This window comes from Protopterus annectens, chromosome 10.part0, assembly GCF_019279795.1.
Source record: "Protopterus annectens isolate FY-2018-M chromosome 10.part0, PAN1.0, whole genome shotgun sequence".
Classification (NCBI taxonomy): domain Eukaryota; kingdom Metazoa; phylum Chordata; order Ceratodontiformes; family Protopteridae; genus Protopterus; species Protopterus annectens.
In genome coordinates this window covers 1,226,492,731-1,226,517,652 of record NC_056744.1, presented here as the reverse complement: position 1 = coordinate 1,226,517,652, position 24,922 = coordinate 1,226,492,731, and the positions used below count along the sequence as shown (strand labels likewise).

At 39.6% G+C, this 24,922-nt stretch overlaps 1 protein-coding gene across 1 annotated transcript in view; it reads left to right on the top strand.

Moving 5' to 3' along the window:
• The window catches only part of TUT4 (terminal uridylyl transferase 4), a 3,240,181-nt gene that overhangs the window by 2,277,684 nt on the left and 937,575 nt on the right, over window positions 1-24,922 (top strand). Inside the window, exon 21 of the mRNA XM_044086854.1 lies at window positions 17,405-17,482. Coding sequence (XP_043942789.1) covers window positions 17,405-17,482 — 78 coding nt within the window. The remainder of the gene's footprint in view (window positions 1-17,404; window positions 17,483-24,922) is intronic.

The following is a 24,922-nucleotide window of genomic DNA, read 5'->3' as shown; positions in this document are numbered from 1 at the left end:
TGGAAAAGGCATAAATATAGTTACAAGTACAGAAAACTCCTGGAGTAACATCGTGTCAATCAGGATTTGATGCAGGAATGGTTAAGGAAAGGTGAATTTAAACCCAAAGATTAAAGGTTAGTATTGGCAGCCCAGGATAGTAGGCTTGCATATATTTGTGTATGAAGTCCATTGAACATGTGGGAAAAACAGGCAAATGCAGGGTCTGTAAAACAGAACTGGAAACGGTTGCCCATATTGATGCTAGGCTAAGTGTGATACAGTAATGGCATAGGGCCTGTATATTGAAATGCGTAATAATGTGGCAAGACTGTTTCAGTGGGGATTGTGCAAGCACTGCAATTTTGAAGTAGCTGAAAAGCATTGGAAACATGAATGACAAAGCATTATAGAGAATGATGAAGTTTATATCACAGGATTATCCATTACCAACAGTTCAAAAATAGATGTGAGAAAACCATATATAGTAGTGCATGTGTGACAATGTGAGGTATTGCCAGCTGTAAGCACCAAATAGACCAGCAAGGCAGCACAGAGTTCAATAGATTTATTAAATACTGATATAAATAACAAACTAGTTTCGGCAAACAGCCTTCTTCAGTGTAAAACAGTATAGTCAAGTTCCTTTGAGTCATCATTTAAATACATATCAAGAGCCAATCAAAAATTAAGCTCATGAATATTCATAAATTTAAAACATATTTATGAAACATGTTTTAAGGCACATAAAGTTTGTCATACAAATATACAGTGGAAAATATATATACTAGTGATGTCCGTCCATAACAGGAAAGATAACCACCAAATAAATACATGAAATTAGGCAAGTTGTTGGTATATTCTAGCATGTCCATCTGGCCATGTATTCATATTCATAATCTTATTTTTGTCATTCCATAATTGATACGCCACTGGCACGTGCTATTGAGCAATTCTTTATTAAAGGCACCATAGATATTATATATCAAGTACTTATATTAAGAGGGCTCAAACATGCTACATCATAAGGGAGCATTTGTTCGAGAGGTTGAATTGTATATATGCGTGTATGTGTATATAGATTTTTAGTGGACAAAACAAGTAGTAAACATTGAACACAATGTAAAAATTGGATCGACAATGGTGAAAGGTAACAACCTAAACATAAAGGCTTAAACAATTCTTCATAATAGGCATTAAAGATATTGTGTATCCAGTACATATATTAAGAGGGCTCAGACATTCTGTATCAAAAAGGGGATATATTTGAGAAGTTGAATTATGTATACACATATGTGTATATATATATATGCAGTGGGAAAACAAGTGTTACACAAAATAAGACAATTTGACCAACAGTGGTATGGATAAGACCCTGAACATGAGGCTTAACTTCCAGAACTAGAAATGTGACAGTAAATGCAACTGGTTTCAAGTGATGTTAAACTAACATATATAAATGCTTAGTCACATGGCTGGCAAATTAGGTACCTTTTGATCCTACTCCCGCAGGAATAGAAATTGACCATTGACTACACTTGGACACCGCCCATATCATACATAATATTGCGGAATAGCCCATATGGCTCAATATCTAGAAACCCTGTTCAATACCGAACCAGGGTATTTTGACGTTCATAATCCATGTACTTAAGGACATATAAGGAGGAGACAAATAAAAATCCACAACTTAGTGTCCTATTTTTCAATATACTAATACAAACTAACCATATTTCCCTATAAATGATCATTCAGTCCCGGATGAAATAAACCCCCCAATGTAGTAATCCAATATTTCTCTTTTTGATCCAGTAGCCCGTGCCAACCCTGTTTGTTGGTTCTGTCTCCAGAAATACGATCAATGACCATAAAGGTGAACCTAGCTTGAGGATGTTTTAGTGTATGTTGATATAAGGCGCTGGTCTCCTTATGGTTTTTTATATCACTGCGATGTTCGTTCATTCTAAATCTCAAAGCTCTGGAGGTTTGTCCAACATAAAATCCCCCACAATAACATGAAGCCAGGTACACCACCCAATCGCTACTACAGTTACCAAAGATCTTGATATCGAAAACTCTACTGGTATTACGACTGGTGAACGCCTTGGATTTGAGCATATGTTGACAGGAACCACAGTGGCCACAAGGGAATGACCCAATGAGTTCATCACCATGAAGTGTCAATTGTTTATGGATAGTCCCCCCACTTGCCATATGTTTAAAATGTGAAAAGTAGGAGCCTAGGGTTTTACCACGTTTGTATGAAAAAAGACAACGGGGTCCCAAAATACTTCGCAGCTTGTCATTGGCCAATAAAATATTCCAATGTTTATTGATGATGTTTCTAATCATATTAATGTTTCTGCCATAAGTGGTGATAAATCTGACACATGTATTACGAGAGGATTGATTTTTATTCTTATTCTGATATTGTAATAAGTCATCCCTCTCAAGACGGTTAGCTCTACTCTGAGCCGACACAATATCAAATCTATCATATCCCCTATTGGTAAACCTCTGACTGAGATCCCTACTGGCCAATTGATATTCCTCCATGTTGGAACTGAGACGTTTGATACGTATAAATTGGGATATGGGAATACTCCTGATAGTGTGACGGGGATGTAAACTTGATGCATGTAACAAGGTGTTATATTGCGGGTACTTGCGGAAAACCCTCGTAGACAAAGTATTGTCTGGGTTCCTGTATACAGTGACATCCAAAAAATTAATGGAATTTTTATCATATGTCACGGAAAATTCAAGTCCCCAGACATTGTCATTAAGATACTCAACAAATTCCCGCAAGTAACCCACATCAGCCCGCCACACCAACCAGCAGTCGTCCAGGTAACGTCTCCAAATGTCCATTTCCACCTGAAAGATGTTGTGTGATGTATCATAGATCATAAATTCCTCAACATAGGCCATGAAAAGGTCAGCATATATTGGGGCAAAAGATGCCCCCATAGCTGTTCCTTGAAGCTGCCAATAACACTGGCCCTGGAAGTACAGAACATTCTTATTTAACACATGTTCGGACATACATATCAAAAGAGTGTTGAACCCCGGTGAATATAGGTTGACCCTTTCCAATCAATATTGTAAAGATTGGAGACCCGCCCAGTGGGGTATACTTGTATATAATGATTTTACATCCAAAGTACATAAATACCATTCGGGTTCCAATTGGGTTTCCCTAATTAACTGTAGAAACTGTGTGGTGTCCTGCAATCTTGATCTAATATGTCCCAACAAAGGTTTAAGATATTTAGTAAGAAAGGCCGATAGGGGTTCAGTCAGAGAGCCTATTCCTGAAACTATTGGTCTACCCGGTGGTTTTTCCAAGGACTTGTGGATTTTAGGTAAAAGATACAATATCTGTTTAGACGGTTCAGACACCATAAGTGAATCCAAACATTTCTTATTTATGATACCTTCCTCAAAGGCCAACCGCAAGAAGGAGTCAATCTCATCCTTAAATACTGGTGTGGGGTCTATGGACATGTACATGTAGCACTTGGCATCTGACAATTGGGTTAACCCTTCATGAACGTAATCCGCAGTATTCCAAACCACAACTGCACCTCCCTTATCAGCAGGGACAATAACTATATCTTTATTGTCACACAAGGTGTTCAAAGCTATCCTGTCATCAGGGGTTAGATTGCTGGCCAACATAATATGTCCCATATTTTCAAAATGAATATCCCTCAAAATAGAGTCCATAAAAATAGAAACATGTTTGCTCATAGGAGGTTGGAATGAGGACTTGCCAAAACGGAAGTCCTCAGATGGTTCTGACTTGTTATCCTCAAAGAACAACCTAAGATTTAACGTCCTGCAAAAGTCCTGTAAATCCTGTACTATGTGATATTCCTGACTGAAAAAAGAGGGAATATAGTTCAAACCCTTATTCAAAAGTGCAACCTGTTCATCTGTTAATATGGTCTTAGATAGATTCAACACATTCTGAGTCGGCCCTGATAAGTCTCCTATTTCAGGAAGTTGTCCAAAAGGCCTTGGAGGGAAACCGGAGTAGTCGGTCTTTCTGTGCTTTCTGCCCCCCCGGTGTCCCTTACCCCTTCTAAAGGGGAAATTTTGTTAGTTTTCTTCCTATTGGGTGAAACCCTCTCCCCTGATCCCTCAAAATCCGTAAGGGAGGATTCATCACCAGACGTGCTATATGAACTATCCCCCTTATTTTTAAGAATTGACCGAGGTCTCTTTTTGGTGCGACTGGGCCCTGTTTTAACCTGATTAGTATCCGCAAATCTAACCGATCTGCTGAAATCAAAGGGTTTACCCCGTTGATAATCAGAGAAATCACGATGAAACTTCTTAATTTTGCGTTCCTTTAAAGTTTTTTCATGCTCCATCAGTTCTAAGGACAGTTTTTTAATGTTGTCCTGATATTTCATAGAAGATTCAAACTTATGAGCCTCTGAACATATATTTTTGATTTCAAGTATATTAGAATCTACTGTCCTTTCATAATATTGTAACAAAATGTTCACAAATGTCATGGATCCAGTCTGAAGAGCCTCCTGCCAATCTTGGTTTAATTTATCATCTGGCTTCCCCACTAGAGGTTGTGTTCGTATTCGTAATCCTCTGGGAGCCATGTTTTGAGCCGAATATGCTTTGAATAACTTAAGATGCCAAATGTTTGATCTAAGAGTCTTAAATGCTTTGGTGATTGAATGGAAAAACATATCACAATCTACCACAGAAGTCTGAACCGAATTGACTGGATCATTGCTTGGCAATTGATCAATACCAAATACCGCTATATCTTGCCGATCAGCACATAATCCAGACAGAATAGTATTTAGATCCATGTTGTGAACAATATAGGGTCTGCTACTAATGAAAACTGGTGGAGCACCAAAATAACAAAGGAGTATGGTTTTTAAACCAAATATGTAATATAATGGTTGAAAGACCCAGTAACATCAAAATGGGAAGAAAATCAAACACCAATCCCTACTGGGAAGTCACAGGGGTGGCAGAAAGCACAAAAAGAAAAACCCCTATGGCAGGTCAAGCACCAAGAATAACATAAAAGTATATTGCAATATTCGTGTAACACTTTTGACTTGTATATTAAATGAAACAACCCAACCTGAAATTGGTTCAATTTAAGTATTCAATGGTAGAATCAAGGATCCAATAGATCATCAGAATCAGCCCCAATGAGCCAGACTGTCAACTATAAGTAACCACTGTGACAAGGCATTAAATTCAAATACTAGGGCACACTACTGCAAGTATTCCATAACTGGAAAAAGGTCAAAACACTATATTTGCTGAGATCCCATACTTTCAAAACCAAAAAAGGTTTTGTACAGGTATATGGGTCAAATGATCAAAAATACAACAAACAAATATGAACCTTACAAAAAATTTTTTTGTTCAAATGGTCTGATTATGTAGTTTTTCTTTGATAATATACTGCCAGTATCACAACTGGATCACCTCTTTGGTCACTATACAATTTATTATGGTTTATAATAATATCTGTACCAAGTGTACAGCCAATTGACACACACAACAATACTGAATAATTAAAAGTACAAATTTTAATTATGGTCAGGGGACCGAGCAGTGGTTCATTTCAGAAAAGACACAAGGACTGATGATTGGCAATAACTAACAATTATAAATACTGTATGGATTATTACAGTAGTAGGAGTGGTGTTTCCATTTATATCTTAAACCCTTCAAAAGCATTATGGTTCCAAACAATCACAAACTAACCTACTATAATATATCACAACCATTCTAATCCTGCTGACAACCAAATATTCAAGGAGCCGCAATTATGTCTCAGTTCCATTAATATCCAGCCTATTTTCAAAGATTGTACTCACGTAAATAGTATCATATATTAAATGTGTAACACATATTAAGGTCTAAAGCACAATTATGCTGAAAAGTGTAATAAGGATGTCACAAGTGTGGTCACAACCATTTATATATATTGTGTTCACTTAACTCATACCAATAGTTCCCCAATATATTATAAGGAAATATTAGTACTGGTCCGTTAATTGTCAATATAAAATGTGTAAGAATTCCATTCACAAACTGTTTAATAGTCACAGCAGAGAATGAGATAAAGCTTATATATTAGCTACAATAATACAAACACATATGAATATATCATGTACCATAGACTATTGTGCATAATCATGTAGCATATACTACATAGCCATAAAACCAGTAAGTATACTATTTATAAGCCAAAAGGATGTATAAACATATGTAGTCCCAAGCCGATATGAGTTTGTATGTAATACTTCTCGCAACCAAAGAATCACCAGCTGTGCCAGGAGACATAGGACAGTGGAGGTTTAGCATATGCCACCATAGCTAGCTCGACTTTTGTGAAGAATTATGTCATTTGTATATCAAACTGATTTGTACAGATGTTTGTGTTGAAAAATGTATTTATAAGGCTGAAATGGGAACTATCTTGTTTAACATTCCCTTGTTTAAGTTCTGCAAGGGATATTTTAGATATTTAGATGATTTGCTGTTGGTTTGGCAAGGGGACACTATGCAGTTAGAGTTTTTTACCCTGTTGGACGCTAGCACTGACTTTCTGAAATTTACGCACCATGTAGGCTTCCATGAGATTCATTTTTTAGACATAAAAATTTTGTGGTCACGGGATGCAGGACTGGAGACTCGCCTGTATCGAAAACCTACTTACTGTAAGGCTTTTTTTGTTTTATTCCAGTTGTCATCCCAGCCATCAAAAGAGTGGCATTATAAAAAGTCAATCTATATGAGCCTCTAGACTTGCATCTAATGGCGACTGGTGTATGAGGGAATTTGAAACAATAAGGAACATGTTTCTTGAGAGGGGCTTTCCCAACCATCTTTTGGAAGGTACCCTCAAAGGGGTTAAAGCCTAAAGAGTAGGCAAGTACGGCCCTATTATTAAACAAGGGTTGTGCAATGACAACAATATTGCAAAAACAATCAGTTTTTATAACAATATGATTTTGCACTACACTCGATGTAAACTGTATTGAAAATATTATTACAAAAAAAAATTTTTTTGTTTAATTGTGACAAAAATGTTAGCTCTATTGGAAAGTCTTTGCTAAATTAACATCAAAGATTTGCTGTAGAGGAAACCACAGGAGAATAGGGGGTACTTGGCCAGTCACTGTAAAATTTGGAAGATGCAAACAGTGCAGATTTATTGAAGACAACTATGCTGGATGGTTGCATGGTGTGGCCAAAAAATAGCTTTGTGGAGGTAAATTTGTTTTTCCGAGAGGGTGGTGTACCTTGCTTTCTGTCAGTTCTGCCGGGCTTTTTATGTTGTCAAGACGATTAATGGGTTAAAGCATAGCATTTACCAACATATATACAGCATTCAGAAACTTAACAATAAAAGTGCAGTGGCACGCCACTCTATGGTTTGTGATGGTTTTGACAAGTTAAGTTTCTAGTGCTGGAGCAGGTTCACAACGGCCCTTTCTTTTGTGATTGGAAACATTTATTGATGCACAGGGAAATGGTGTGGCAGCTAAGATTAAATGCCACCAATTCCCCAGGCTTAAATGAAAGTGTTTCCATCACCAGTGAACTTAAAAGAAGACACAGTATGGTTTGAGATTTTTTAACAAACTTGTATATGTTTTGTTACTGGTAATTAGTGCTTTAAATGTTTTTCTTACATTGTTGCTTTTTAATCAACATTTAGTTGTGCGTGTTACTTGTATTAGAGATTGGTCTATTACACATTGATTGGTTCATCTTTGGGGGTGGGGTTCATTTACTTGAAAAGTATTTAAACTAGTTTTTACTTTGTTTTGTGGTTCTGAAGATGTCAGTGTACTGACAAAAGTGCCAAACCACATTTATTTGTTTTCTATTAAAAATGTTTTGGAGTTTTTTAAGTTTATTTTGTTTTTTCTTTTGCCTGCTATTGGATTGCCAAGCGCCAGGGTGTTTTTGTTGTTTATTTTACTGATTTCTACACTCTCTGGTAATTTTCTTTTTTGGTATTTATAAAGCTGCTTGTGTTTAAAAAATATACCAACAGTGGATCCTGACTCTATTGTAACTAATTAAATGTATATGTATTAACAGGGGATACTGGAAGAGAAGAGGTTAGTCTCAGTCCACCTAATGTTGGAAAATAATAAGAAATGAAATTACCTGGTTTAGGCCATAAAGATTGTATCTTACAGTTCTGATTGCAGCCATAGACTAAATGTCTGTGCCAGAGAATGGTTTATTAGTTCTAGTAGTAAGATTGGAAGGGTTTTATAGCTTCCAGATGCTATAATACATCTCAGTATAACTGCATCTGTGGGTATGGTAACACCTATCAGCTAAATTCTGGTTTAGTTTCCAGCAGTGGGGTAGAATGGGAACCAGAAGTTAGAAGACCAGATGTATGTGATGTAATTATATAATCTAGGACAAAATGATGTTTTAATACCAGATGAACAAGAAGTCTCAAGAGCACTGTTTTTGGAACCTGACAAAGAAGGACTCCTCAACTACTATGTTTTGTCTTGATCTAGTAAGTGACTAGGGAATAGTAATTCTTTAAATCAGCCAGGAAAACACAGTGAGATTAGTTAAGTACTGTTTTTCTGCATCTGTGTGAATATATTCAGTTGTGTTATTTTAATATTTCATGTGATTGAAACTCCGGTGTTTATTGTAAGTACATATTTAGTATTCTCGTGTTCTTTTACTATTTATTATTAAATATATTTAAACCTTTCATTGTGGTTGGTCCTTTAGAGCATATTTAACCTTTGAGAATAGTCATATCTATTTGGTGACTATGCGGCCACTTCTGAAAGCCTTACTGCGTTGGTCAAAAGACTACCATTTGCATTAATATTAATTTCACTCAGTATAATTGGGAACTCTTGTAAGAGCCTTAAAGTAGGTGGCTTTGGAGTGTCTGGTGGCAGTAACTACCTTATAGTCTGGGCAGAAGGGGGCATAGCTAGTAAATTTGTGCCAGCCTTTCCCATGTGTGTGTGTGTGTGTGTGTGTGTGTGTGTGTGTGTGTGTGTGTGAAAATCAAAACTCAGAGTGTGTGTATCAGCTGCTTGGAGCAGACACACAAAGCACTGGTTTCACAGAAAGGGTGCTGGAGGACTTGGCTTGGATACTCGGCTGAGGACTCAACTCTATAGCTGTACTGGTGGGGAGTCTTACTGGGCATCTGGAGGTTAACAGAGAGAGAAATCCAGACCCCAGACTGAGTGTGTTCACTGTATGCTGTTAAGGGAAATTGTGCTTGATGCAGAAAGCTGCATCTGGAAATACTGTGTGTATCTATTTTTGTTCCAAGTGAACATCCATCTCCAGTGTCAGTGGTGAGGATTCAGGTTCCTCGATTACTGGCCCAGAAAGGCAATGTTACATATTGGTGAGCAGTGGTGTGGATATTAATTGAACTTCTGTAGCCTGTAGGCAGTTGTCACTGAAGGTGTGTATTCTCAGTAGCCACAAAGTAAACACTCAGAGTTTCATTTCACAACAGTTCTATTTATTTTTCTTTTGCTAGTTTAGTTTAGTCAGGGAAAACGGGCAAAGATGTCAGCAGAGGATTTTGGCAAGCTGACAGAAAAACAGTTGGTCAAGACTGGAATATGCCAAACTGACTAAAGAGGAAATGATTTCAGCCTTAGTCGCAGCTCAGACCACCAACCAGGAGGATAAACAGTCTGGTGATGGGGATTTGTAGCCTTCAGAAACAAGACAGTTCACCTTTTCCTCAGTGGATTTAAAAATCCACCTGGAGTTAGAGACTTGAACTGGAGGCCAAAAGTTTGAAATTAGAATCAGTAGAAAGACTGCAGCATTTGAAGGCTGAAGAAAATGAGAAGCAGCGTCAACATGAGAGGGAGATGATGATTATTCACCAGGGTCATGGAGGTAATGGAGAGGGGAAAAACAAAACCCCAGAAGCAATAAAGGTCAGTAAATTTCTTCCACAATTTACAGAGGGTGATAATTTTGATAGTTTTATTCAAATATTTGATAGCGTATATAAACTGTATAATGTTGATCCAAGGGCTCTGTGTACGTTTCTTGACTCCCGTACTCCATGGTAAAGCTGTAACTGCTGTTTCTAAATTGTCTGATAGATTGTTTAAGTATGATAGAGTAAAGCAATGAGTTAACACCTGAAACTTACAGAAAAAAATGTTTGTGAGCATAGAAACAAGGTACGTGAAAGTGTATGTGATTATATTGCTGAATTAAGCACTTATTTTCATAGGTGGGTGAGTGGGTGTCAGGTCACCACTTTTGAAGGGCTGGCAGACCTTTTGGTGAGGGAACAAGTTTTAGCACTTTGCCTGAGGACATGAAAATTTGCTTGGCAGACTGTGAGTACAAATCTGCAGATGAGCTGGGGGAAAAATGAAAAAGGGCATCTCTACCTAGCAAGCAAGGCATCACTGCACAGGAAGGGGATACTCGGTGCTGCACATGGATATAAGGGAATTTATGGTGGGCAGCCTAAACCACCCCAACAGAGCCCACCAGTAACAGGGGAAGCCACTAGTTCAGGTACATGGCCATTATCAAGGGTTTCATGTTTTAAATGAAACCAGTGGGGCCATGTATCATATAGATGTCCATGGAAACAAGGTGAAGGAGACAGCAAGTGAGAATAACAGTATGCCAGTGGTAAATTGTCTGAAGACAACAGGGGTGCCAAACTATCACCAGAGTTTATAACTGATCTTAGTGGATGGAAAACAGGCCAGTGCTAAGAAAAGCACAGCCTCTGACATAACAATTATGAAGCCTGCAGTGGTTAAAGAGGAGCAGTACTTGCTTGGGCAGTCCACTACAGTCAGAGCTTTAGTAGGGGCCCCATTCCAAATGCCTTTGGCCAGGGTTTACCTTGACTGGGAGGGTGAAAAAGGAAACAAGCAAGTAGGTGTGTTTGAAGATATCTCTGCAGATGTCTTGATAGGGAATGATTTTGATAATGCAGTACCTTGTGTGGATGCAGTTACACACAGTCAGGCTTGAAGACAGACATGTGAGTCTGGTAGCTTGGAGGAGACACAGACAGACCCCACACCTGAAGCCAGGACTGGTGAGGTGACTATTTCAGGGAGGGAGCTACCCTCTAGCAGTGAGCCTGAAGGTGAGCCACAGATGCTGGTAGGTACTGATGTTCTCTTGGACAGAGTGACTGCAAGGACAGAGGTGAGTGGTAGTACTCAAGTTAACAGTAAGGCACCACTGTCAAAAGATACTAGACTTCCTGTGGAATTGGAGCCTGGAAGTGTCACAAAGGTAGAATTGAGACAGGCTCAGCTGTCAGACCCTAAACTAAGAAGCTTGAGGGAGGTAGCTAGTGAGGCACCTGATTCTCAAGGAAAAAGGGAGTCTCTGTACTGGAACAAAGGGTTACTGTATAGAGAGTGAACCCCTGAAGGAGGGCTACAGGATGAGGTAATACAGAAGTTGTTAGTGCCTAGACCCTACCGTATGGTACTTATACCCATAGCCCATGACATTCATTTTGCAGGTCATATGGGCATAAAGCATACCAAGAGACATATTATGAAGAACTTTTACTGGCCTGTGATTGCAAGGGATGTAACAGGGTACTGCAGGACCTGTGAGCAGTCACAAAAAGTAAGCAAGGCAGGAAACAAGGTCAAAGCTCCTTTGATGCCTTTACCTGTGATTGAGGAGCCATTTCAGAGGGTAGCTATGGATATTGTGGGGCCTCTGGGTACCCCAGATTCCACAGGGAAGTATATCCTGGTGGTAGTAGATTATGTTACTAGATACCCAGAGGTGGTGGCTCTGTCCACCATCAAGGCAGAGAAGGTAGCAAATGCTTTGTTATAGATTTTCAGCAGTGTATGTTTCCTGCGAGAAATACTGACTGATAGAGGTAGCAGTTTCATGTCAGACCTGTTGGCTTGTCTGTGGAAGCACAGTGGGGTGAAGCACCTAAAGATCACCCCTTCCATCCCCAGAATAATGGTCTTGTGGAGAGGTTAAACTCTGCACTAAAGACCATGCTACTGGCATTTGTAGACCAGTTTAAGAGAGAGTGGGATAGATATTTGCCCTATCTGCTGTTTTTATACATAGAGGTAGCCCAGGAATCCTCATGGTTTTCACCACCATTTGAGTTGCTATATGGGCATAGGGTGAGGGGCCTTTAGATTTGATTCATGATGAGTGGGAGGGAGAGTGTGAATCCCACAAGGAGTCTGTTCTGGCATATGTCCTAAACCTCAAGACAAGGCTTATAGAGCTCATGGGCTTGGCCCAGGAGAACCTGGCAGGAGCCCAACAGCAGTAAAAGGTCTGTTATGACAGCAATGCTCAAGGCTGAGAGTATGCTGTGACAGCAGGTTATGGTTTTCATTCCTGTCAGACACAAAAAACTGTAGGCAGCTTGGGAGGCACTAAAGTGATAAGTAAGGTCTGTGATGTTAACTACATGGTAGAACAGCTAGGCAGGAGGCAGGGGCACAAATTGTACCATGTTAACATGATGAAACCTTACCGTGACAAGGAGGTCCCTGTGCTAATTATGTGTGGTAGGTGGCAGGAGGAGTCTGAGGGAGATCTATGGCTACATCGAGCCAGCCAGCAAAATGCCAGGGCATGAGGTAATGTATTCCCAGACAGGCCCATTCCTCTCAAGCAAATTTTCTCAAGGGTCACTTGAAAAACTACTTTGAGTCTTCAACAGGAAGTGAGATGTGACGATGTGAGGTATTGCTAACTGTGCCGGAAGTAGGGCAGTGGATGTGTAACATATGCCAGCATAGCAAGCTGGAATTGTGTAAAGAATTCTATGTCATTTGGATATCATACTGATTTGTACAGATGCTTGTGTTAAAAAATGTGCCAACAGTGGGTCCTGACTCTATTGTAACTGATTGCATGTACTGTATATGTTTTAATAGAGGATACTGGAAGAGAAGAGGTTAATCTCAGTCCAGCTAACTTTGAAAAATAGTAAGAAATTAAATTACCTGGTTTAGGCCAGAAAGATTATATCTTATCATTCTGATTGCACCCAGAGACTAAATGTCTGTGCCAGAGAATGGTTTATTAGCTCCTGTTGGAAGAGTGGAAGTGTTTTATGGTTTTATAGTTTCCAGGTGCTATAATACATCTCAGCAAAGCTCTGTCTTTGTGTATGGTAACACATACGTGCTAAATTCTAGTTCATTTTCTAGCAATGGGGGTAGCATGGGAACTAGAAGTCAGATGACCAGATGTATGTGATGTCATTCTGTAGTCTAAGGCAAAATTATGTTTTAATACAAGATGAGAGAAGTATCAGAGCACTTTGTGTTTAGAACCCGACAAAGAAGGACCCCTGACCTACTGCATCATGCCTTGCTCTAGTACATGACCAGGGAATAGTAATTCTTTAGATCAGTCAGGAAAATATAGTGAGATTAGTCAAGTACTGTTTTTCTGTATCTGTGTGAATCTATTCATCTGTGTTATTTTAATATTTCCTGTGATTGAAATTCTGGTGTTTATTGTAAATAGATATTCAGTATTTTCATGTTTTTTACTATTTATTATTAAATATATTTAAACTTTTCATTATGGCTGGTTCTTTAGAGAATGTTTTAATCTTTCAGAGTACTCATATCTATTTGGTGAATCTGTGGGCACTCCTGAAAGCCATACTGCATTGGTCAAAACACTACAATTTGTATTAATATTAATTTCACTCAGTGTAATTGGGTACCCTTTTAAGAAACTTAAAGTAGCTGGCTTTGGAGTGCCTAGTGGCAGTAACTACCTTGTAGTCTGGGCAGAAGAGGGCATAGCTAGTAAATCTGTGCCAGCCTTTCCCAGGTAGGTAGATGTGTGTGTGTGTGTGTGTGTGTGTGTGTGTGTGTGTGTGTGTGTGTGTGTGTGTGTGTGTGTGTGTGTGTGCACGCACAAATCAAATCTCAAAGGGTATGTGTGTCAACTGCATTGAGCAGGGACCCGAAGCACTGGTTTCACAGAGAGGGTGCTGGAGGATATGGCTTGTACACTCACCTAAGGACTCATCTCTATAGCTTTGCCAGTGAGGAGCCTTACTGGGCACCTGCAAGGAGACAGTGAGAAATCCAGACCCCGGACTGTGTGTGTTCCCTGCGTAAATTGCGCTTGATGCAGAGAGCTGCATCTGGAAATATACTGTGTGTATCTATTTTTATTCCAAGTGAACGTCCCTCTCCAGTGTCAGTGGTGAGGATTCTGCCTCTTTGATTACTGGCCCAGAGAGGGGACATCACATATTGGTGAGCAGTGGTGTGGATATTAATTGAACTTTCTGTAGTCTGTAGGCAGTTGTCACTGGAGGTATGTATTCTCAGCAGCCACAAGGTAATCATTCAGAGTTTCAATTCAGAACAGTTTTATTTATTTCCAAAAAGGCTGCTGAGGCAAGATTCCAGTGCCTCTCTGTAAAAAATAAAATAAAAAATAAAATAAAAAGTACCAGGAATTAAACAAGTAGTACCACTTTATTGCTTACACTAGCACTTTCACAAATGCTTCATCAGGTGTAACTCTAACACAAAAAACACACACCTTATATCCACTTCTAAAATAGTCACATGATCAAAAACAATTAACATTTAAAGAAATAAGATAAAATATAAATACATAATGAAAAAGTATATTAAAAATATATATAAATATGTCAAAGATGTATCAAAAAAGTATATACATATACAGCAATTGCATAAAAATGCTAATATACATAAATATATATATATATATATATATATATATATATATATATATGTACCTAAAAACACAATCTATCTAAAAAGGGGTCTTTTACCCAACACCGGTTTCAAGGGAATATGGTCATTGAGTCCATGGCCATAATTAGCCCTTAACATCACTATCCATTTTGCTTCTATTTCTTCAGTCCTGGACCTAATATCACCCATTCTAGCACTCTCATAGGTCCTGGACACAACTGTGAATAACAATTTATGCTGTCCACCTACTAAATTCACATGCTTGGCTAGAGCATTGGTATCACTACCTTTACCTATATGGTATATGTGCTCTCTAATGCTATCTTTGAGAGTGTGGTCTGTCTTGCCTATGTAGAAACATTTGCACAATACACATACTGCTAAATAGACAACATGCATGGTTTCACAGTTAGCTTGTACTCTAATATCAAAGACTCTACCCGTGTCTGGATGTGTAAAAGATGTCTCTTCACCAATATGTCTACACTGTGTACATTTACCACATGGTTTAGTGCCAAAGAGAGCATATCTAATATTCCTCTCTTTAACATTACATAACCTCCTTTTTAAATTCTTTCTATTTTTAAAAATATATTGAGGCTTGAATCCTGTTATATTACTTATCTGTGGATCTGTCAATAATATGCTCCAATGTTGATTAATAATATCTGTATATTTAAAAACATCCCTTGAGTATGGTATACATACTTTAATTTTATCTCCTTTACTGTTAAACTCTCTAGACTGCCTCTCTGAGAAATAGGGCTTGGCTCTAGTGTCTCTCAAATGAGTGACATGAGCTGCATTTTGATCAACAAATGCTCGATCATAACCTCTCTCAACAAGCTCTCTGGTGGTTCTAGATTTCTGTTCTTGAAAATCTTCATTCCTTACATTCAACCTGGAGGCTCTATAAAACTGATTCTGCACCACATTCCTAAATATATGGTTAGGGTGCATGCTACTTCTAGAGAGAAGACTATTAACATGACATTCCTTTCTATACAATTTAGTAGAGATAGTGCCATTGACATCCCTTTCTACAAGTACATCTAAAAAGTTAATACCTGTTCTTGAATAATTCATAGTAAACCTCAAAAATCTGTGGAGCCATTAATAAGCTTAACAAAATCCATTAATTCTAGTAACGTACCACCCCATAACATAAAAAGGTCGTCTACAAATCTCCTGTAGAACAAAATAAATTTGCTATATGGACCTTCCAATAAGTAATTTGCTTCCCATTGCATCATAACTGCATTAGCATAGCTATTGGAGCAAGCACTCCCCATAGCTACCCCATTTCTCTGCCAATAGACCTGATCTCTAAAAATAAATACATTATTCATCAGTACAATGGACATTAACTTCCTGGTACTTTTTATTTTATTTTTTACAAAGAGACACTGGAATCTTGCCTCAGCAGCCTTTTTGGAAGTATTTTGTTTCTTGTTATTAGCTGCTATTGGGGTATCTGGTATTTGGTTGTTTACTTCGTTTTATTGTAGTTTTATTTATTTATTTATTTATTAGTTAGTTTAGTCAGGGAAAACAGGCAAATATGTCAGCAGAGGATTATGGCAAGCTGACAAAGAACCAGTTGGCTAAGGTGCGTGAAGCCAAAGGACTGGTGCATGCCAGCCTAACTAAAGAGGAAATGATTTCAGTCTTAGTCCCAGCTCAGACCAGCAGCCAGGAGGATAACCAATCTGGTGATGAAGATTTGCAGCCCTCAAAAACAGGACAGTTCTTCTTTTCCTAGGGAACGTGACAGCATGAAAAGAAGACAAAAGTAGTATTGATCATTGGAATTGCTACACCCAGTAATTACAGCATCTTATTTTTGGAGAGACACAAAGTCATAAAATACCAGGATTTGCAGGTAGAAATGAGGGCAGTGTCAAAGAATGATACCCAACCAGTTACAGTTCCAGTAGTAATAGGAACAATGGGTCTCATAAAAAATAATTTACAGTCTTATTTAGATATGCTACCAATACATAACTCCATATGAATTGAAGGAGTCAGTTCTGGGCACATTACGGGTGCTGCTTAGCGCATATTTGGCTAACATTAAAGATTGAAACAACTGGTCCATTCCCATCATGGTGTTAGAAACCCAAACAACTTGGAGAAATTAAACCTAGCTATATTTTTAATGTAGTATTTAAGCAAGTAGCACTGGATCATTAGTAGGTTGTGTCTTAGGGTATAAATCATTTACTTTCCTGTTGTAATTTGAGTGATTTTACTTCCACAGATCCCTTTACAGGCTGTATAGAGTTTTGATTATGCTTTTTGTGAAAAAATTTATGATTTTCACCTTGTCTAAAAGTACAATGACTTTTGAACTCTTAACGTCCACGTACATGGCTAACTTAGCACTGGAAATGCTATCTGTCTGTGTAGCTTTATGCATCACTTGTGTCCATTGTATTTGTGGGGCACACTAGCCTATGTCACTTAATTTTGAAATGAAACAGTCTGTGAATTCACATTTTCAGTTCTCAAAACATTCATGTAAAAGAGGGAATTTGAGTTCCACCTAATTCTTTTCTATACATATTTCCAGATATGTCCGCTTCTGTATTTGCTGTGCTGCTTATTTGGATCCCCTTCAGAAGCTCAAAATTTCACTGAGTACTATTTTTGTTTTGTAGATCTTTGATGGAGAAGAGGTTCCGCTGAGAATAATAGATGGATGGAATGCATTCTTCTGCGACAGCGTTATGGAAGTGGTACTGTCCCTTTTATCTGCATATGCTTTTTGCTACAGTTAGAACTCAGTGTACTTGTGTTTAATATTTTAGAACTCTACATACTGACAGACTTTGTAACATTGCGGTCATGATGAGTGGTTGAAAGTTCTTGTTGTAGTTAGTTCAGGGATGAGCAAACGGTCATGTTTGGTGTCTCAGCCTGCAGCAAGTTTTCATTTCCTTATGGATCATTCCCTCCATTGTGGTGCGGTTCAAACAGTACAGGATTTTAGCATTTAAATGAGATTTCCTATGTCTCTGGCACTGTCAACATTGATGAATGCACTGTAGTGATACTGTTAACTTTGCAGATATTGTACATCAGTTTTGCTGTCCTGTTTTGAAAATTTTAGTTGTTCACAGCCCTGTTTCTCTTTGATTGTGGAGGTATTTAGGCTGTATAAATTTGGTGAAAAAATAGCTAAGCAGGACAGGCATTTTGCATGCCTGTTATTTACCAACCAGTGCCTAAAAGTTTGTGCTTTATACCAGGATTTCAGTGAAATCATATATCTGAAGTTGTCCATTTGTCCTTTTCATTCTTCCTCACTTGACGTGGCCACATTTACCAGAGGTTGGATCCAAACCTCAAGCTCCTCCCTCTATCTATAATGCCCTACTCCATCCCTGTTGCTTTAAATCTCATTTGCTGCCTTCGTGAACAGATGTAAGTTCCACTCTTGAGTGATTTCGGCAGTTTTTCTGTGAGGTAAACTCTTGTTTATATCATTCTTCCTCCCTCTATTTGTCACTGGTCATTAGGGACTTTTTTCTGTACTGTTTTCACAGTAGACTTTTTTTCCCCATTACCATTGTTGGTATTTCTTTTCTTTCTTTACCCCTTTACTTTAGGGTATTTTCTGCTTCTGCCATAGTTGGTAGTCTTTTATATATATATATATATATATATATATATATATATATATATATATAAATAAATATATATATATATATATATATATATATATATAAAAATAAAAACTTTATTGTTATTTTTTTCTCTAAGCCGCGGTGGTGCAGCGGTAGTGTTGTTGCCTCACAGCAAGAGGTTCTCCCATTCGATTCTCGACTGGAGCGCCTTCTGTGTGGAGTCTGCATGTCCTCCCCGCAGTCGAGTGGCATTCTAAAGTCATGCGCAGAATGGGCATGCCTTCATTGAAGGTTGGGTGTCGAGCTGGCACCTGTAAAAAATCTACTGCCAATCATTAGCGGACCAGAGTTCAACAACTGTTATTTTTTCCCCCTTATTGTATTTGTCCTCCATTTCTTTCATTATCTTGGACAAAACAAGCAAGTCTGCAACTGTAGAGCACTATAAGCATTCGACCTCTAGATCCCCAGGTCCTCATTGGAGCCACCAACCAAGACCAGGAGACTCTCGGATCCGACTGCCCTGGATGTGAAGACATCTCAACAATCGGATCCAAAGTCTTTAGATCCTGTAGCTTTGCCTCTGACTGTGATTACAGTTAGTCCACCAGCTCCCCCCTTGGATCCTAAGTCATCCGATCTGAAGCTTGGTAGTTTCTTTGGGAGTACTACACCCGAATGTATTTTAAAACCAGATTCACCCACTGTGCCTGCTCAGCTTATCCACACTCCTAAGAAGCATTCCAAGCCCCCATCCACCACTTCCTCTAAATCCTCCAGAAGCTCGTCGGAAGCAGATGTGGATAGGATGATGTGAAAGTCTCTGAGTTCAGATCCAGATTGGGGGTCTTACAATATCCGTCCCCTGTCAGATCCATGAGTATGCCTGTCATATCTAAGACTATTATTTCTCCTTCTCTTATCTCTCCAGTGGTTTCAGAGCCCCAGGATCTAAGATCCTCGAGAGGCTCGGCTTTGGATCTGAGGAAAGTTTCCTCCTCCACTCAGACTGTGTCCTCTAACTGGTTTGCTCTGCTTTGATACCCTATGATCAGAAAGATTTTTGGAGTTGAAGTGTCAATGTCAGATCAGAGGGGGTAGGTTCAGCTCCACCTCTTCCCCTTAGAGCTTCGGCCTTAGTTCAGATCTGATTCTCCCCTTGAGGCTAGTGTCTGCGGGTGGCCTAGATCTACCTTCGTCAGTAATTTTGGCTCTGAAGGAGCAAATTGGGGCTTCTCCCTGTCCCTGTTCCTTCAAGGCAGTGGAAACGGCTTTTTTCTCTCGAGAGAGAACCATCTTCTTATGTTTGTGATCCTACCCCTTTTCTCTCATCAGTTCTGAGGTCTGAGTCAGTCAGACCTATTCCACAGGGACAGCCAGTTCCAATAAGTCTCCAGACAGTTCCAGTAGAGGAACTTCCCCTCTTTTCTGACACTTCTCCAGAACATCCCATGGAAGAATTGCCCTGGAAGAGAACATGTAAGAAGAGACATATAGACCCCCCATTGAATCTCTCACCATAGATGCTGATTTTGATAGAGAAGGATCTACCAGATCACCACTGGATGATATTTCCTTTGGCGATATTCTAGAGATCCTGAAGCAGAAAGGTGGTTAGTCATCCCAAACCCCCTATCCCAAAGAATCTGTGTTCTTGGAGACTTTTGGTTCTATCCCGTCTTCATCTTGGGTAACCCCCCCCCTCCCCCCAGTGGATGAACTTATTGATCTGGTTTACCACCAGGCATGGAAGGAGATGGATACTATCGAGCTCATCCCCATGTGCCCTGACAAGTTTTTGGCACCACCTGCAGATAGACTCCACTGGAGCAAAGGTGTCCCAATTGATGCTATGGTGGTGGTGGCAGCCACTACGAAAGAGCTAGCAGAACAGAGCTCTTCTGTCCATCTGCCTAACAGGAAGTTTACAGCATTGGACAAATTTGGAAAGCGAGTGTCCTCTTCAGCTATTTTCACTTAATTACCTGGCATACTTTACTAGGCTTCAGAGAGATTTGACTGAAGCACTATCAAATACTCTGTCAAAGTCCATTTCTGCTGAGGATTTCAAAAGGACTTCCTCTCAGCTGGCCACTCTTTTATTTATTTCAAACACTTCAGTGAGGTTAATCATTCACACAGCGGAAGGGACCTCAGGAGCAGATGCTTCAGGCATCACCATAAGGAGTCACACTGGGATGTGGCTATGTGACTTTGCAGAGCCCTTTAAGATGTCCTTTGTTAATGCCACTTCCTTGTTAGGGCCATCAGTAAAAGGTATGCTTACCCATGGCAAACAAGAAGGAAAGACACTGTCTGCCATGGAGATCAAGTTTTCTATGCCTCAGCAGACTTTCTGTAGGAAACAGAGGTAGTAGGAAAATATGGTTCCATAAATCTCAGGGATTTTTCCAGGATTTGCATGGGGACAATTCCTGCAGCGGCAGAGGGGGCAATTTTAATTATAAACATTGCCGAGGAGGCTCACAGAACCAGGGCTTTAGAGATTCTTTTTCAGACAGGCCCTATCAGTGCTCCTGAAGTGCTGCCCAACTGTCCACCTCTGGAGGCAGTCAGAGTTTGGTTCTCTTTCCACCTACATGCCTGGACAAACATGAAAAGAGATTTGTGTGTGCTAAGAATAATATCCAGAGGTTATTGCATACCATTTTCCCTTCTTCCTCATTGTCAAAGGAAGAAACTTCCCAACATTCCACCTAGTCAGAGGAAGGCTGCAGCACAAGAAATACAAAAGCTGCTAGAAAAATTAGTCATCCAGAAGGTCCCATTTGACCACATAGGATTCATAACTTATTCATACTTCTTTATAGTCCCAAAGTAAACAGGGGACCTCAGACCAATTTTGGATGTAAGCAAATTGAAAAAGTTTGTTAAAGTGAAGTTCTGAATGGTCACAGTTCAGTCCATCCTTCCTTTTCTGCATAAGGATCATTGGATGTGCTCTGCAGATGTTGAGGACATGTACTATCACGTCAAAATAGACAGATGATCCAGAAGACATCTTCACTTTTGGCTGGGAGCAAGTCATTACCAGTTCAGAGGTCTGCCCTTTGGACTCACCACAGCCAACAGGATGTTTACCAAATGCATGGCAGTAGTCACAATTCACTTGACATTGAAGGGATTTCAGGTGTTTCCATATCTAGATGACTGGGTCCTCACCACCCTCTCCAAGCAAGAACTACAGCATAACAGGGACTATTTGCTCCAGATTTGCAACACTTTGGGCATAAATCTTGACAAATCAAAACTTAAACCAGTTTCGAGCCTGGAATTCATGAAGACAGTTTTGGACACAACACAGACAGCATCTTTACCTTTCCAAATCATTACTTCTGTCAGAAACTATGTTCAGGTTATCCTTTCTCATCCATCTCCTCCAGCAAGATTAGTGCTTCAAGCACTTGGATCATTGTCAGCTGCCATAATACTACTACTACTTGCACACTTCTTTATGCAGTTTCTCCAATGGACTGTAGCTGTACAATGATCCATTCTGTATCAATCCCTGTCCTTTCAAGTAAAACTCATACCAGTTTGCAAGCAACACATTCACTAGAAGATACAATCTGACTATCCTTTTATGGTCAGACCCTTTCTTCTACCAAAGTCAGTAGCCACAATGACCATAGACACGTCTCAAACTGGGGTGGGGGTGGCATTTCTTGGGAAGAACTGTCCAAGGTATGTGATCCACCCAAGAGACCAACTTGCACATCAAAGTCCTAGAGATGAGAACAGTCCTTTCAGCGTTGCAGGCATTTCAAAATGCTGTTCCCTTGGGGACTATTGCAGTTCAGACCGGCAACATGTCTGTAGTCTGGTACATCAACAAGCAAGTAGGAACTCGATCTTATCCCCTTTGCAGAGAGTCAATGATGGTTTAGAAATAGGCAATCTCATCAGACTGTTTTCTAATTGCGATGCACATTCCGGGGAAAACCAACATGCTTGCAGATCCATTCTCATGCCTCACAAGTGGTCTCTCAATCAGTCAGTAGCTATGATCTTCAGGCATTGGGGCCAACCTTGCTTTGACCTATTTGTCAACAACAAGTGCAGCAAGTACCTCACTCTGTTTCCCCCTTAGGGCGAGTCACTGAGAGATGGTCTTCTTCATGCTTGACCCTCGGGTCTGTTTTATTATTATCCTCCTCTTCCCCTGATGCCAAGATTTTTTGCAGAAAGCAGTAAGGCTGATGAGCTCAGTGATCCTCATTGCCCCTTCTGGCCTTGGCAGGTATGGTTCCCCTTTCTACGGTCTCATCTTCATTATCCTCCTTGAATATGGGAGCCTGCTCAGGCTCTTCTTTCGCACCTGTCAGGGATTCAACACCTCAACATTCAGGCCCTCAAGCTAACTGCATGGTTTCTCCACTTCCAGTAACAGTTCAGACTCTCTTCCCCAGTTTGTGACATTATTTTGGCTTCTCAAAAAGATTCTGTCAAAAAGGTTTATAAAAGTAAATGGAAATGATTCTCTATTTGTGTGTCATATAAGGAGATTGATCCCTTTTCTGCACTAATTTCTGCTGTTCTTCATTTTTTATAACTCTTAAGTGATGAGGCTAGTTTCACTACAATTAAACTTAATTTGGCAGCAATTTCAAATTTCCACACAGGGAAGAAATCTTTTTCCTTGGCTTCCTCTAGACTTTGTAAAGCTTTTATGAAAGGCATTTTTTTCCGAGACCTCTAATAAAGGATCCCTCACCACCTTGGGATCTTACAGCAGTACTTAAAGGTTTAACACAAAAACCCTTTGAACCATCAGACAAATATGATCTAAAATTTTTGTCATGGAAGACTGTTTTTTTCGTAGCTATAACTTCAGCAAAAAGAAAATATGAACTCCAGGCTCTTTCAGCAAAAATCCCTTACATTGTTTTTCATAAAGATATGGTTGCCCTGCAAACTAACCCTTCTTTTTTTTACCTGAAATGTCTTCTGAAAATAACATCAATCAATCCATTCACTTGCCAGTTTTCTTTCCAAAATTTTCCAGTAAAGCAAATGTACATGCTACACCTCCTTGATGTGCACAGACAACTATGTTTTTTCCTTCACAGGGCAAAACAGTTTAGAAAAGTCAGACCAGCTTTTTGTATCTTTCTCTCCAAATTGCCTAGGCCAACCATTTTCTAAAGTTACCCTAGCGAAATGGATTACAGACTGCATCTCATAGATTTACTTCAGAAGGGTATGACATTACCAAAACCTCTCAGAGCTCATTCAGCTAGATCCATGGCTACCTCATCTGTTTTTTGGTCAAAAACATCTATTGATGACATTTGTGCAGCAGCTACATGGTCCAAGACTCATACTTTGTGTCACATTACAAATTTGACATTATATCTAGAAATACTGCCTCCTTTGGTTCAATAGTACTCTGGAATATCGTTCCATGAGGGCCACCCAAGGCCAACATAGCTAGGAACTCTGCCCCATAAGTGAGAAAAAATGAAAAGGACAACATCAGCTTTATAAGTTATGTACTCACCATAACTGGGGCATTTGTGCTGTCCATTTTCATTATTCCTCAACTTCAGTGATTTGTTTCCATGGTGCAAAGGAGCCCATGTAAGATGTGGTTCAGCTGTGGGGTTCAACAGAAGATGCAGCAGTCTGGAGGAAATCCTAATGCCCAGGGCAGTTTTAGGGGAGTTGGACTCCCAGAGGAGGACAACCTTGGCAGCATCAGGGTGGCTACAATCCACCTATGGGTAGGCAGCAGCCTTCATACCTTGTCCAGCCCTCCAAGTTTGGACACGTTCAGAGGCAATCTGTCCGTCGCCTTCCTATTTGGCAAGCACACATACAGGACTAGTAGACAAGTCATAGAGGATACAGAATTCCCTTCCACACTTAGACATGTTATTAACCCTTACTCTCGCCTGATATCTCACCATATCAGAAGCATACTGCAGGATGTGAGGCTGTCCATCATCATTAAAGGAAAGCCATCAGCAAAGTCCCACCAGACTGGAAAGGGTGACTTATTGTTGCAGATTCATTTTAATGCTAAGAAGATAAATGACATCAGGCCACTACTGGATTTGAGTGGTCTATGCAATTGCCCCCCACAAATCTTTAAAATGCTCTGTGTGCAGTCCATCCTTCCTGTGCTTGTCTAAAGCAGCGGTCTGCTGTTTGGACCTCCAGTATGCCTTCCTTCCTGTCAGGATTGCCAAGGAGAGTCTGAGAGGCATCTCTGAAGCATCTTAACTTCTGCATTGGAGCTAGAAACTATCAATTGAAGATGCTTCCATTTGATCTCACCTTAGCATTTAGGGTTGTTCTAGAAATACTTTAGCAGCTACATAAGGAAAGGAAGCCAATAATTTTCCTGTACCTGGATGACATAGTATCCCTTGAGAATTATTGAAAAAAGTGTTTTAATGTCTGAGAATAAAAGTGAATCTTGCAAAGTCCCAGTTAGATCTGTCCCAGCTGTGCATTTTGTTGGACACAGCCTTGGACATTTTAGCATGCAGAACATGTCTTCCTTTTTAAAAGTTTCAGTCTGTC